The following is a 16,406-nucleotide window of genomic DNA, read 5'->3' on the forward strand; positions in this document are numbered from 1 at the left end:
TCGGGGCGGGGTGTGTTGGGGCAGTGGGCAATGTTGGGGCGAGGGATGTTGGGGGCATTGGGCAGTGTTGGACGGGGGGTGTTGGGGGCAGTGGGCGGTGTTGGCCGGGGTTCGGGTGGGGGGTGTTGGGGCAGGGTGGTGTTGGATGGGGTTCGGGCGGGGGCTGTGTTGGACTGGGGGGTGTTGGGGGCAGTGGGCGGTGTTTGATGGCGATAGGGGCGGGAGGTGTTGGGGGCAGGGGGCGGTTTTGGACGGGTTTTGGAGGTGTTAGGGTAGGGGTGCTGTTGGACATGAAAGTGTTGGGGCGGGGGTGGTGTTGGACGGGGGTCGGGGCGGGGAGTGTTGGGGCGGGGGTGGTGTAGGACAGGGGGCTGTTGGGGCAGGGGTGGTGTTGGATGAGGTTCGGGGCGGGGGTTTGGTGCGGGAGCGGTGTTGGACAGGAGTTCGGGGCGGGGGCTGTGTTGGACCGGGGTTTGGGGTGGGAGGTGTTAGGGCGGGGGCAGTGTTGGACTGGGAGGTGTTGGGGGCAGTGGGCGGTGTTGGACGGGGTTTGGTGTGGGGGGTGTTGGGAGCAGGGGCGGGGGGTGTCGGAGGCAGGGGCAGGGGGTGTCGGAGGCAATGGGAGGTGTTGGACAGGGTTCAGGTTGGGGGTTGTTGGAGCAGGGGCAGTGTTGGATGGGGTTCAGGGCGTGGGGTGTTGGGGCGGGGGCAGTGTTGGACAGGGGAGTGTTGGGGCGGGGGTGGTGTTGGATGTGGTTCGCGGCGGGGAGTGTTGAGGCAGGGGCGGTGTTGGACAGGGGGGTGTTGGAGCAGGGGCGGTGTTGGGTGGGGTTCGGGGCAGGGGGGTGTTGGAGCAGGGGCAGTGTTGGACAGGATTTGGGGCAGGGCAGTGTTGGGCAGGGTTCGGGGCGGGGGGTGTTGGGGCAGGGGCGGTGTTGGATGGGGTTCGGGGCGGGGGATGTTGGGGGTGGGGGCAGTGTTGGACAAGGTTCGGGGTGGGGGGTGTTGGGGAGGGGGCGGTGTTGGATCGGGTTCGGGGCGGGGGATGTTGGGGGCGGTGGCGGTGTTGGATCGGGTTCGGGGCGGGGGATGTTGGGGGCGGTGGCGGTGTTGGATCGGGATTCGGGACGGGGGTATTGGGGGCGGGTGCGGTGTTGGACGGGGGGTGTGGGGCAGTGTTGGACGTGGTTCGGGGCGGGGTGATGTTGGAGGCGGGGTCTCGTGTGCTGTGTGCTGCTGCAGTCTCCTGACTAGGGAGCAGACTTTAAAAACTCCAAGCCCCAGAGTAAAGGCATTTAAACGATTAACCGAATAATCGATTATCTGAACAAAATAGTGCCCGCCCATCTCGCTCGGATAATCGAGGTTCCCCTGTATTTGAATCCAATAAATAAAACAGGCCTTGGGTATTTTAAAAGTTGGAACAATAGAGGCAGCTTGAATGGGTGGGCTCAAGCTCCCACAGAATATTTAGTTTGAGGTTCTCAGGAGCAATTGTTGGGGCCTTGAAGCTGGGTTTGAAAGCTGTCGTATATCTCTCCCTGCTACCCCCTCTCTGAGTTTGCACTCAATATTTTTCCTCTTGGACTGGCGAATGGAGACTATCTATTTTACTAAATTTGCCTTTGCCAAGGGTGTGTTTTTGGGTTGTTAATATATTAAAGCAGTTACTGTTTAGCAGTTAAATAATCTATTCTCCTGTTAAGTTTTCCAACAGAGTTAAGTTATTCCAATTTCTTCTTTGTTTTATTGTATTTTAACTATAACATATGAATAAAATGTGTTTTGCTTTAAGATTGGTACTTTGACCAATTGAATTGCATCTGGAATACAATACCTGGCACTTGCCTTTAAATTAAGAAAAAGCTAGGGCCTAGGCAATCTTCTTAATATATTTTCAGGGGGTTTGGTTCATAACACAAGCGATAGGGAGTTGAGTCATAAAGTAAAATTTCCAAAAGGATTATTGTCCTCACTAAAGCTGTGAGCAGATTTATCTTTTTTCTTCACAAATGTACAGTGTGATGATATTGATTACAGAAAGACACATGACTGTATCAGTGACACAGCATCACCAGTGAAATGGACACATGGTTCCCTAACTTCTTTCGGGAAAAAAAGATGTTCGCTTGATGGTTTATTCATAAACAGGTTACACAATTATCCTTAGACTCCCTACAGTATGGAAACAGGTCCTTCAGCCCAACAAGTCCACATCAACCCTCTGAAGAGTATCCCACCCAAACTCATTTACCCCTGACTAACCTACACATCCCTGAACACTATGGGTAATTTAGCATGGCCAATTCACCCAAACTGCACATCTTTGGATTTTGGGAGGGAACCAGAGCATCTGGAGGAAACCCATGCAGACACAGGGAGAACGTGCAAACTCCACACAGTCACCCAAATCTGTCATTGAACTGAGGTCCCTGGCGCTGTGAGGTAGCAATGCTAACCAGTGAGCCACCGTGCTGCCCCAAAGTCATTAAACAAAGTTATACCTGCTGTAAAAGGTTTGACTCAATTTTAGATCCTCCATCTTCAAAAAGTTTCTGAAAAAGTAAAGAAATCAGCCAGAATAAATACTGCTTCATGTTTACTCTTACCTCAAACCCTCCTGTCCTAGAGAAAGCATCTCTCCCTGGGGCTGTTTCACAAACACTGGGCACTCTGTTATTTTTCACCATGAGACCACACAACAGCGAGAGTCATCAGGCCACTTGGCTGTGGGACCACTGTATGGAAGCTGGTATTGCCTTCTTCCTTTTCAGCAGAGCAGATAAAGTTTGGGATGCTGGCTGGTTCTCCTCCCCTCCCAACTGAGTGATACTGAAGTCAATTTATTGTCTCCCATCAGAACTCAGCCAATCATGGGTGATGTCAGGAAGCACTCCTACACACAAAGAACATCTTGAACTCTCCGTCCAAAAAGCCAGTTGAGCTGCGGAGGTCAACTGAACTTTTTAACACTGAAATTGACAGATGTTTGTTTGACAAGGTTGGCAAGGGTTACAGAAACCAGGGATGGTAGATGGAGCTGAATATAAAGCAGACATAATCTAACTGAATAGCAGATTGTGGTGCACGATTGTCTGTCAGACTTTGTCCCGATAAGAACACACACTGATTTTCCATGTAATCCTCTCCCGTTAGGTCCCCCACCCTGGGTTTCTGTTGCCTTCAGTACCACTTAGATTGTGCATTTATATCACGGCAGCTGATTTAACATGAACAACAGAGTCTGCTGCAGTTGATACAGTGTTAGTCTGTAACTCACCAACAAATGGCCATCAGAGAGTATCAGGGTCAAGCGATTGTCATGATGTGCTGCAAAAAGGAGAGAGTTGATGACTGGCTCTGATACCCAGAGATTAAACATTCTGATCTCCCTTCTCTCAACTGGGATGGCACTGGGCTTCTGGAAAACTGTAGAGTTCTTGTAGGAGACACTACCCTGCGAGATACAACAATGGTTTGCAGTACATGTAACATTCATAAAAATCAATGCGGAGAGCAGCCAGACACATCGGGATACAGCTTATGAGTAAGTTGAGACCAGTGTAAATGTATTATTCTTGGATGACCCATTGCTCCAGACGTTCTCTAGCCCTGCGGGTTTTCCCTATGTCATTTTTGGACCTGATGTGGACTGTTAAAGGTTAATTGATCTAATTAGTTCATAACTTCAATTGCATTGTGTGGTGCAACCACCAGATAGTAGAGGATAAATAAGACCTCAATGTGTTTTTATCTCGCAATTCTTATGGAATCAGTCAGGACTGTCTGCTTACACGTTCACTGGATTCCAATCGTTTCATTGGTCATCAATCATTCCATTGACTGTTGGGGAACAGGAGGGACGGGTAGGTGGGATAAGAACTAATGACACAATTAGAGAGTGCCATGAAAGAAGGTTTCTCAGTTTTGTGGTGTGACTAATAAAATAAATAATATGGATGTTGTCAATGACTATCACATTACTTCTAACATTAGTATAGTTTCTGCTTACCCTCAAGCTTAGTGAAAGGGAGTTACTTTGGATGCCAAGCACTTTGAAAAGTTAAATCAAGTGTTATTTTCCTATGGATGACAAGGATTTAAATGAGGATGCTGGAACTAAATTTTTATGGGTATTAGGAAGTAGAAACGTGGAGACCTTCCATTTTGTGTTTAAGCATTAAAGCTGCTTCTTCCAATCGTCCACTCAAAAACTCATCACAACAAAAGTGATCGCGATTACCCAGGGCCTGATCCTGATCCTTTTCTGACCAGGCAGCCGCCCCATTGGTCCATGGATCACCCAGGACCAGATCTCTTTATGACCAGGCAGCACCCCCATTGGTCCATGAATCACCCAGGACCAGATCTCTTTATGACCAGGCAGCACCCCCATTGGTCCACAGATCACCCATAATTGTATTTCTTTTTGACCAGACAGCAGTCCAAGACCGGTGGTCCAAGAAGGTGGTCCAAGACTTCCAGATCAGTTATTGTTTAACTGTCTATAACCTTAGCTGAGGTTCAAACAAAATAAATAGGCTTTCAATTTTTCAGATCAGATATTTCCAAGTTAAGAGGTTTCCTGAAAATCTCTAAAGGAAATGATTGCACTGTCAATGCAGAATGTCTATAAAACATTATTTTAAAAGTTCAGCAGTGAACATCCTCAGCACTGTAGCAGACACAGTTGCACCATTTCATTATATTGTAAATAAAAACAGTTTTACCACATCAGAATTAACTTCAGCTTTAATCCTAACTGGAAAATTCCACAATAGTTCAATTTTGATCTTGATTCAAATCTATTCCGTTTGGTCCTGCTGCTTAGATTTGATATTTGATGATGTACTTGTTTTGTTCTAGGCGTCTCTTTCTCATAATTCCTCAAGAAAGGAGTTCAAAAGTCAAATTGGTCTAGACTACTCCAACCTGTTTTAATTAAGTGACCATCAAAGGATGTACAGGAGAGTCCTCTCCCTCTCTCTGCTCTGAGTGCCTGATTCTCTAATCGTCTCTCCCAGCTAACAGTAACCATTGCCTCCACTCAGTGCCAACCTCTGATTGAGACTGAAGCTGGGTAAGTCAACTCCGACCCCATGTTGAAATGGATAAATTAGCTGTCCTTGTCCCATACATGGTGTGCCTTTGCGTAGTGTCGAATTTATAATACCAATGCTGAAAACAAAAAATGTTGGTGCTCACAGTGGGTTGGAGAGTGAGCAAGCTAACGTTTCGAGTTGAGGTGACTCTTCATCAGAGCTGAAGCGAAGTGGTCTCCAGCATTTTTTGTTTTCCATTCAGATTCCAGCATCTGCAGCAATTTGCTCCTATATTACCAACAGCAAGATCACAGACCAAAGCTTTACATTGGAGTTCTGTACAACTTAATTCAAAATACAGGGTGCCAGCTTTGCAAAACTTTATTTGAAGGCTGCAGAAGACTTTCCTGTTTGTACTTTGCACAATTACCTCATGCCGTGATTCAATGTATCCTGAGGTAAGTACTGGGTCACTGGTTAGCTTGACACTTGTGGCAATCTCCCCATCTTGTACAAACAATCCTGTGTGAAAAGAGGTGTTTGTTACAAATAACTGCATTGTGTTGACTATTGTTCTAAAATAGGTGGCCAAACTGTTAATGCCACAGGACCTTAAAGCTCAAATTCAGTCTCGGGGTGAGAAGTTGGAGTGAGAAGTTTTTGTCACCTCTATAACAAGCCTGCCTAGGAGTCAGAAGGCTATGCATTCAAACCCCACAATAAACTTGAGCGAAACATTTAGACTGATGTGGAAATAGAGAAATAAAACAGAAGTTACTGGAAAAGCTCAGCAGGTCTGGCAGCATCTGTGGAGAGAAATCAGAGTTAACATCTTGTGTCCAGTGACTCCTCTTCAGAACTGGAAGTGAAACATTAGCTCTGATTTTTCTCCGCAGATGCTGCCCGACCGGCTGAGATTTTCCAGCAATTTCTGTTTTTATTTCAACATTCCAACATCCGCGGTGCTTTGGTTTTTGTTTTTGTTTCGTAGAAATAGAGAATGCTGGACAATCTCAGCAGGTCTGACGGTATCTGTCGAGAGAGAAACAGATCTGATGTTTCGAGACCGATGTGACTCGGGAACTGACGAGGTGGAGATGTCCTTGGCTTTGTGCTGTTGGGAAAGGACTGAACAAGGCGAAAGAGACAAATGGGAACTCCTTCGGAGAGAACAGCAGAACTTCAAAGTGGGCGTTCAGCAGCAGTGAATTAATCGCTCAAATAAAAGCAAAGTAATCTGCAGCAAGGATGGAGAGAGCCTGCTGGCTTATACACTCTGAGGAATATGAATCTGGTGTGTCATCCTTCACAGATACAAGGCTATAGGCAAAGAGATCGCTGGCAGATGGACTTCTACAATAAGGTGAAGGGACAGGACACCCTTGGAGTGTCCCAAAGTGAAACACCTTCCAACTGTCACTCCTCCTCCTGACAGATGACTGGCACCACTCTGTTTCTTTAAGAGGAAGGGGGAATGGATGTAGGTTTGTATATGCCATGTGCCCCTGTCATCTATCCTATTGGTGCTGAACACTCACGGCTAGAGCCTTGGTGTGCAGGTCCCACCATACATCCAGCATTCACCATGAGTCCTTCTTGTGCTGGCTCTCCACACCAACCACCACTCTCCACATGCAGGCAGCCACAGGCATGCCAGTAGGCAGAGGTCAGGCGGACTCTTCCATAGCATTATACAGCACGGACACAGACCGTTCGGTCCAACCAGTTCACACCGAACACAGTTCAAAACTAAACTAATTCCAACTGCCTGCTCCTGGCCCATGTCTCTCCTAACCTTTCCTATTCATGTACCTATCCAAATGTCTTTCAAATGTTGTAACAGTACCTGAATCCACCACTTCCTTGACGTTCATTCCACGTGCTCTGTGTAAAAAAATTACCTCTCATGTCTTTTTAAAATCCTTCTCCTCTCAACTTAAAAACGTGCCTCCTAATTTTGAAATCCCTCATCCGAGGGAAAAGGCAACTTCCATTAACTCTATCTATACCTCTCATTATTTTATAAACTTTTATCAGGTCGCCTCTCAACCTCCTATGCTCCAGTGAAAAAAGTCCCAGCCTTTCCAACTTTTCTTTATAACCCAAACCTTCCATACCCAGAAACATCCTGGTCAATCCCTTCTGAACCCTCTTCAGCTTAATAATATCCCTCCTATAATTGGGCGACCAGAACTGGACATAGTATTCCAGAAGATGCCTCATCAATGTTCTGTACAACCTCAACATGACCTCCCAACTCCCATACTCAAAGGACTGAACTATGAAGACAAGCATGCTAAATGCCTGCTTAACCACCCTGTCACTCCAGTCCAGTGAGAGCCTTCAGAATCCTTGTCTGATGTTCTCGTTCCTGATTCACCATGTCACTTATATCAAAAATGAAACTCACCATTACCACCACCTTCTCAAGGGCAACTAGGGATGGGCAATAAACGCTGGCCTGACCAACACTGCCCATATCCCTTGAAGGAGTCTAAAGTGCCCAATAAAATGCAATGCAACTGAAATTGAAAGCTGAGATACAGAAGGTGGAGTTGTGCCATTGACTGATGATGTTAAAGGCAATGGAATATTTAAAGAGGATAACAATTTATGGAAAGCACAGTTTCACATAAAGGCTTAGCTAGCTGATGAAGTAATCTCTTACCTGCTTGATCCAGAGTGAAGTCTGCCAGTAGATTTGCCATTTTGTGAATTTCTGCACAGATCTTAAAAAACACAAATAAGGGTGACAGAGCATGTCAGGAAGGCTGGTGTTAAAAGGGTATTTTTCATTAACCTGGCAATCCCTGTGAAGACTGAAAATCATTGTTTCTCCTATTGGCTTTATTTTGTGAAGGAGGGCGGAGGGGAAACAAATTAGTAACAAAATCTAAAGGCCGAGGTTTAGAGAAATTTAAAGGACTTCAGCTTGAAATGAATATGTCAGTTGTACAGGGAATAACAATGCTATTAAAGGTGATTTTCTCTCTAACAATAAAGAGAGGCTTTTCTTGTCTAATACAACATGGTTCCTTCTGTCAGACCTGGTATCTACAGGCACACAGTGTCACCTTCTGTCAGGCCTGGTATCTATAGGCACACACTTGTCACCTTCTGTCAGACCTGATATCTACAGGCACACAGTGTCACCTTCTGTCAGGCCTGGTATCTACAGGCACACAGTGTCACCTTCTGTCAGTCCTAGTATCTATAGGTACACAATATCACCTTCTGCCAGTCCTAGTATCTACAGGCATACAGTTGTCACCTTCTGTCAGTCCTAGTATCTATAGGTACACAATATCACCTTCTGCCAGTCCTAGTATCTACAGGCACACAGTGTCACCTTCTGTCAGTCCTAGTATCTATAGGTACACAATATCACCTTCTGTCAGACCTAGTATCTACAGGCATACAGTTGTCACCTTCTGTCAGTCCTAGTATCTACAAGCACACAAGGTCACCTTCTGTCAGTCCTAGTATCTACAGGCACACAGTGTCACCTTATGTCATGTATCTACAGGCACACACTTGTTACCTTCTGTCAGTCCTAATATCTACAGGCACACAATGTCACCTTCTGTCAGTCCCAGTATATACAGGCACATAATGTCAACTTCTGTCAGTCCTAGTATCTACAAGCACAGTGTCACCTTCTGTCAAGTATCTACAGGCACATAGTGTCACCTTCTGTCAAGTATCTACAGGCACACAGTGTCACCTTCTGTCAGTCCTAGTATCTACAGGCACCAAATGTCAGCTTCTGTCAGTCCTAGTATCTACAGGCACACAGTGTTACCTTCTGTCAGGCATAGTATCTACAGACACACAGTATCACCTTCTGTCAGTCCCAGTATCTACAGGCACACAGTGTTACCTTCTGTCAGTCGTAGTATCTACAGATACACAGTTGTCACCTTCTGTCAGTCCCAGTATCTACAGGCACACAGTGTTACCTTCTGTCAGTCGTAGTATCTACAGATACACAGTTGTCACCTTCTGTCAGTCCTAGTATCTACAGGCACAGTATCACCTTCTGTCAGTCCTGGTATCTATAGGCACACAATATCATCTTCTGTCAATCCTAGTATCTACAGGCACACAGTGTCATTTTCTGTCAGTCCTAGTATCCACAGGCAAACAATCTCACCTTCTGTCAGTCCTAGTATCTACAAGCACACAAGGTCACCTTCTGTCAGTCCTAGTATCTACAGGCACACAGTGTCACCTTATGTCATGTATCTACAGGCACACACTTGTTACCTTCTGTCAGTCCTAATATCTACAGGCACACAATGTCACCTTCTGTCAGTCCCAGTATATACAGGCACATAATGTCAACTTCTGTCAGTCCTAGTATCTACAAGCACAGTGTCACCTTCTGTCAAGTATCTACAGGCACATAGTGTCACCTTCTGTCAAGTATCTACAGGCACACAGTGTCACCTTCTGTCAGTCCTAGTATCTACAGGCACCAAATGTCAGCTTCTGTCAGTCCTAGTATCTACAGGCACACAGTGTTACCTTCTGTCAGGCATAGTATCTACAGACACACAGTATCACCTTCTGTCAGTCCCAGTATCTACAGGCACACAGTGTTACCTTCTGTCAGTCGTAGTATCTACAGATACACAGTTGTCACCTTCTGTCAGTCCCAGTATCTACAGGCACACAGTGTTACCTTCTGTCAGTCGTAGTATCTACAGATACACAGTTGTCACCTTCTGTCAGTCCTAGTATCTACAGGCACAGTATCACCTTCTGTCAGTCCTGGTATCTATAGGCACACAATATCATCTTCTGTCAATCCTAGTATCTACAGGCACACAGTGTCATTTTCTGTCAGTCCTAGTATCCACAGGCAAACAATCTCACCTTCTGTCAGTCCTAGTATCTACAGACACACAGTTGTCACCTTCTGTCAGTCCTAGTATCTACAGACACACAGTTGTCACCTTCTGTCAGTCCTAGTATCTACAGACACACAGTTGTCACCTTCTGTCAGTCCTAGCATCTACAGACACACAATAATCACCTTCTGTCAGTGCTAGTATCTACAGGCACACAGTATCAACTTGTGTCAGTCCCAGTATCTACAAGCACACAGGGTCACCTTCTGTCAGTCCTAGTATCTACAGGCATATAATGTCATCTTCTGTCAGTCCCAGTATCAACAGGCACACAGGTGTCATCTTCTGTCAGTCCTAGTCTCTACAGGCACACATTCTCACCTTCTGTCGATCCTAGTATCTACAGGCACAAACTTGTCACCTTCTGTCAGTCTTAGTATCTACAGGCACATAATGGCATCGTCTGTCAGTTCTAGTATCGACAGGCATACAATATACCCTTCTGTCAGTCCTAGTATCTACAGGCACACAATGTCACCTTCTGTCAGTCCTAGTGTCTACAAGCCCACAGTGCCACTTTCTGTCAGTCCTAGTATCTACAGGCACACAGTATCAACTTCTGTCTATCCAAGTATCTACAGGCACACAGTGTCACCTTCTGTCAGTCCTAGTATCGATAGGCATTTAATATGACCTACTGTCAGTCCTAGGATCTACAAGCACACAGTATCACCTTCTGTCAGTCCAGTATGTACAAGCATACACAGTTGTCACCTTCTGTCAGTCTTAGAATCGACAGGCACACAATGTCTTTCAAGGTCCTAGTATCGATTGGCATTTAATATGACCTTCTGTCAGTCCCAGTATCTACAGGCATACACAGTTGTCACCTTCTGTCAGTCTTAGTATCTATAGGCACACAGTGTCACTTTCTGTAAGTCCTAGTATCTACAAGCACACAATGTCACCTTCTGTCAGTCCTAGTATCTACAGGCACATAGTGTCACCTTCTGTCAGTCCTAGTATCAACAGGCACACAGTTGTCACTTTCTGTCAGTCCTAGTATCAACAGGCACACAGTTGTCACCTTCTGTCAGTCCTAGTATCTACAAGCACACAGTGTCATCTTCTGTCAGTCCCAGTATCTACGGGCACACAGTGTCATCTTCTGTCTGACCTGGTATTTACAGACACAGAGCATCAACTTCAATATAATATAGAGAGAGGCTAATCCATCATAAAGGGAAGCCAAATACATTTGGTGCTCCAGATATTTCTATTTAAAAAGCCTAGCACATATAAACACAGGAACATCCCATCCTTTAACAAGAAAATGTTTGAAGCACATTGGAAAGAAATGTCTATATTTGGTATGAAATGAAATAGGACCACATTTACCTGTCCTTTAACAATATGTCTCAAAGTGAAAGAGACAAAATCTGTGAAGAGTTTTTGGATCCAGTTGGCCCTGGTTAGACAGCAAAATGAATATCATGTGAAAACAATCCAATTACGTAACCACTTGCAACTTATGATGTTACAAAATTAACCAGCAAAAAGAAGAAGCAAGGCAACTAGATTAAAACAATGTCATTTTAAGAACTCATTCCTGGGATTTGGCATTTATTGTCCAGCCCCTGAAAATACTGTATCTTTTTATTTTTAGGTATTTTTGATCGTGGATGAAATGGAAAAGTACTGTTTTAAAAACCCCTTTGACATTCATTGTAACTGCTGCTTGTTTTAGTTTGCACATCAGCTGGAATCAAGGGGTGTGTAACCATGGACATTTGGTGAGCAACAAGTAGCTAGTTGGTCTATGGACTAGTAACCAGTTAATGATGACAAATGCCTTCTATTTGTCTTTGTATGTACAATATGCATTTCTTATACAAAACCAATCTGTCCTTAAAATGGACAAAGAATCTTATAAAATGGCTCCCAGAAGTCAAACGACTACCCTTTTCGATTCAGTAGAAATTGTGGAAGAAATTATAAGAGATTTTGAAATGAACATTTCGAACAGTTAAAGAAAGCTCTGTGACAATGGTTTCCCTGTGTCTGTGTCTCAGGCCTCGCTGACTCACTGTGTAATATCAAAGAGTGATTTACCAGTTTTGAGATCATACTGGGTGGCTGTGAGCAAACATTTTGTACTGAAACCCCAGAAGGAATGCTGACAGAAATCAGCAGAGAGGAATCTCAAACAAAGAGAACACAAGAAGGAATACACTTGAAAATCAACTGTTGTTCAGCTAATACAGTCCAGGCAAATTGCAAATATTGTAGCACTAGAACTAGTAGGAATAAGAAACCTCTCTCCCAAATCCTGCTGAATGTACATGTACAGACACTGACTTCACACCAACAATAACCATTACAGCTGCTAAATTTGTTCTCTAGGTTCAACCCCTTCACTTCTGAAAGAAATCTTCAAACAAGTAACAGACCTACAAGAACCTTAGAGACTGTCCTTAATTTCTTCTTTATGAGTACACTTCATCCTTACTCACTTAAAGTTTTTGTCTTGGTTAATAACTTTATCTCTTTCTTCAATAATTAACGCTGAAAGTTATACAATAAGCCAAACTTTTTTGTTTAAAGCACAAAGTTGTGCTGCTGGTTAATTTTACCTTGAAACATGAAAGAAAAACTAGAAGGGGGCTACAGATTAATTATATAAATCTATAGTTCATGGAACAAGCAGATGATATAGCTGTGACTGTGCCATTAGGGTCACCTGTAAGCTCCAAGTCACACACAATCCAATTGAAACTATATCACTATTCCCTCATTTCAAAAAAACAATTGTCATGGATTGTGGATGTTCCTGGTCAGACTAGGAATTATTGTCCGGGGGCAGATAAGAGTCTATTATGTTGCTTTGGGTCTGGAATCATGTAAGCTCAACGATGTATGGATGACAGATTTCTTCCCCTGACTTTTTACAACAGTGGTTACATAGTTTTCATTTGACTAGTTTTTGTTTTCAAAGCTCCAGATTTTTGTTGAATTTCAAATTCTACCATCTGCCAGGATGGGATCTGAACCCATATTCCCAAAATATTAGACTGAGGTTCTGGATTTCTAGGCAACAGTGAGGACTGCAGATGCTGGAAACCAGAGATCAGAGTGGTGCTGGAAAAGCACAGCAGGTCAGGCAGCATCCGAGAAGCAGGAAAATCGACGTTTCGGGCAAAAGCCCTTCATCAGGAAACTTCCCCACGTTCTGGATTTCTAGTCCAGTGACATTACCAATGCACCACCAAAATCCTGACACTCCCTTACCAACAACACTGTGAGTGCATCCACACCACATAGGTCACAGCAATCAAAGAAGATGCCTTTCTACCACTTTCTGAAGGGAAATAGAACATTAATAATCACCTCACAAATAAAAATTAAAGTTTCCAATCTGTATACAATGAGGAATTTCAGTCTGAAAGCATTTGAAATCAGGCTTGTTCAACTGTACTTCAGATATTTTTATTAAAATTCATTTAGCTTACCATAAATATAAAATCTTCCATAGATCAGCGCAATCCATAAACGTAACCGAGCATTATTGATTTTTTTCTCCCCATGTAAAAAAACAATGTATTATAGAGTGGTAACTGGTGTAGTTTTATTACAGATAAGAAAGGGGTTTATCAAAAAGCAACATTTTAGTAAAGGTGACTAGTCATCCTCCTGTAGGTGGAAAAATCACTGAAAATAACATTTAAGAAATGAACCATTTGATTCTTTCATTGGTGCATTCTGACGAGTTGCCGAGTAAATAAAATATTTTTAAATGTGACAAATATTATTTAAAGTGTGGAAATTTATTTTCTCCAAGGGACCTTGAGATTTGCTTGAAGGTTTTCTTTTATATGTGGGGCTTGTTTTCTGGCTTTCAGGCACTCCTGCTCATTCTCACTAACTCTCTCATTAAGTGATACAGTGACAAAGTACAATCACCTTTTGTATTTGCATGGAATTTCTTTTGGGTAGTTCCTTCATGAGCTGAATAAAATAGCATGTGTATCAAAAATATATATATTTAATCTTTCAACTGGGAATCCATAAAATATTTTGCTGATTTAATATAAATAAATCTCACATGTTCTGTTTCAAAATGAAAATTCAAACTACTTGGCCCAAGACAATGTACTGGGGATGAGTGTGATATCTGCAAATTTGTTGTAAAAATTAATTGCAAGCAGGTAGCACTTTCTTTGGCTTTGATCCACCAACAGCAAGTTTCTTTCCTCTCCGAAGTTCTTTTTAAAAATGACTGCTAACAAATACACCAGGATACTGACCTTCATAGAGCCATCAGTACAACAAGGGGAACAAACAGCAAAAAAAATTCACATGTACTTCACAACTCATCGGGTTTTTTCAAGCTATTTTTCTTACTGCATTTTCTTGCATGTTCATCCATGCTTTAATGATGATTTGGAGATTGTTAAAGTTCACTTGAGAATGTAACTTTTAAAAAAGGTTTTGCCATTTAACTTTGAAAGAACTGAAACCAACATGGTCTTTCCAAAAGCTGAGAGACTTAACAAACAATCCAGGTCTTTTTCTATATATAATTTCAGTTACATCACATTGTAAACTTTTGCTATAAATTTGTGTCTTACAATCTTATACTCCACAACCACCTGATGAAAGAGCAGTGTTCCTAAAGCTAGTGCTTCCAAATAAACCTGTTGGACTATAACCTGGTGATGTGTGATTTTTATGCTTTAATGAGGCAGAGATTGGGACCTTTTAGCTCAAGAAGCATCCTAGTTACATTAAAGACACATACTACTTAATGGAGGTATTAAACTCACTAAATTCACCCACAATATCATCCCTTTACAGTGGACATTGAAAGCCTGCACAAGAATATAGAAAAAGGCCAAGGTATCTGTACACTCAAAATCACTGAAAGAGGGCATTCAAATAGAGTCACAGAGTCATAGCATCATACAGCATTGAAACAAGCTCTTTGGTCCGACCAGTCCATGCTGACTATGTTCTCAAAATAAATTAGTCCCACCTACCTGTATCCCTCCGCAGCTCAGTGGTTAGCATTGCTGCCTCACAGTATCAGGAACGCAGGTGACTCTGTGTGGAGTTTGCACATTCTCCCCATGTCTGCGTGGGATTCCCTGGGTGCCCTGATTTCCTCCCACAATTTGAAGATGTGCAGGTGAGGTGGATTGGCCATGGGAAAAGCAGGGTTACAGGGATGGGTGGGTGTGGGTGGGATGCTCTTTGCAGAGTTGTTGTGGATTCAATGGGTCGAATGGTCTACTTCCACACTGTAGGGATTTTATGAATCCTTCCCCCACTGACATCTCCAGACCCAGCCTAGTTATCCCCTAAGCAAAGGTCCAGTTCAGGTCAAGCGACGCTGAGTGGAGCCTCCTGAGAGTCACACAATTGTTACAGACAGGAGATCATTGTGCCAGCTCTCCAAATGAGCATCTCACTTAGTGCCATTCATTTCATCTCTGCAACCATCAGTGTAACTCTTACTTCTTAATCCTACACAGTGTTCTTTTGCAAATAATAATCTCATTCCTCTTAGAATGATTTAATTGAATCTGCCTCCACCATTTTGTCAAGCAGGGCGTTCCTAATCACTCAATGAGTGAAAAATATTTCCTCAAATTACTTGTACTAATTAATTTAAATTTGTGACCTCTCAATCCTTTCATGAGTGGGAAGATGTTCTCCTCATTTACTCTGTCCAAACATCTCATGATTTTGAATACTTCAAACCTGAGGAATCAGTCCTCCTCTCAGCCCTTCTGTATCTGAGGAAAACCGACCCACCTTCTCCCGTCTAATTTCAAAACTGAAATTCTTCATCATTGGGAGTAATCTCGGAAAACTCCTCTGTTCTCTCTCCAGTGGAAGCTAAACTCCAGCCGAAGCCAAACTGCTGTGTTACACAAGTTCAATGTAACCTCCTCGCTCCTGTACAGTTCCTATTGATAAAGCCTGGAATATTACATAGGTTATTAACTGTTCTCTCAACCTGTCCTGCCATCTTTAATGGCTTGTGCACGTATACACACAGCTCCCTCTGCTCTTTTACAGCCTTTAGAATTTAAACTTTTATTTTATTCTGTTTCTTGATAGGCTCTTCATATCAAAATTAATCATGTCATATTTCTCCTGACTGAACTTCACCTGCCATTTATCCGCCCACTCCACCAACCTTTTTATGCCCTTTTGAAGTTCTAAGCTATTTTCTTCATAGGTTACAACATTTTCAAAATTTTCTACAAATTTTGAAATCAGCCTTTGAAATTAGCCTTTAATGAGGCAGAGATTGGGACCTTTTAGCTCAAGAAGCATCCTAGTTACATTAAAGACACATACTACTTAATTTAAGTACCCTAAAGGCTAGATCAATAGTGTATATCAAGAAAAGCAAGGGTCCTCACCCTGACACTCAGGGAACGTCACTCAAAACCCTGTGCAAGCCCAAAATAAATCATTATTTTCTGTTTCGTTTCCCTCGGCC

General features: G+C 43.3%; 1 protein-coding gene across 2 annotated transcripts in view; it reads right to left on the minus strand.

Moving 5' to 3' along the window:
• cetp (cholesteryl ester transfer protein, plasma) overlaps positions 1–16,406 on the minus strand; it is a 46,914-nt gene that overhangs the window by 18,031 nt on the left and 12,477 nt on the right. For both annotated transcript variants that reach the window (XM_072595692.1, XM_072595691.1), the window contains exons 6-10: positions 11,294–11,363; positions 7,711–7,771; positions 5,473–5,564; positions 3,281–3,457; positions 2,505–2,555 (exon numbers count right to left, since the gene is read on the minus strand). In XM_072595692.1, the coding sequence (XP_072451793.1) occupies positions 2,505–2,555; positions 3,281–3,457; positions 5,473–5,564; positions 7,711–7,771; positions 11,294–11,363 (451 nt within the window). The remainder of the gene's footprint in view (positions 1–2,504; positions 2,556–3,280; positions 3,458–5,472; positions 5,565–7,710; positions 7,772–11,293; positions 11,364–16,406) is intronic.

Source organism: Chiloscyllium punctatum, chromosome 26, assembly GCF_047496795.1.
Source record: "Chiloscyllium punctatum isolate Juve2018m chromosome 26, sChiPun1.3, whole genome shotgun sequence".
Classification (NCBI taxonomy): Eukaryota; Metazoa; Chordata; class Chondrichthyes; order Orectolobiformes; family Hemiscylliidae; genus Chiloscyllium; species Chiloscyllium punctatum.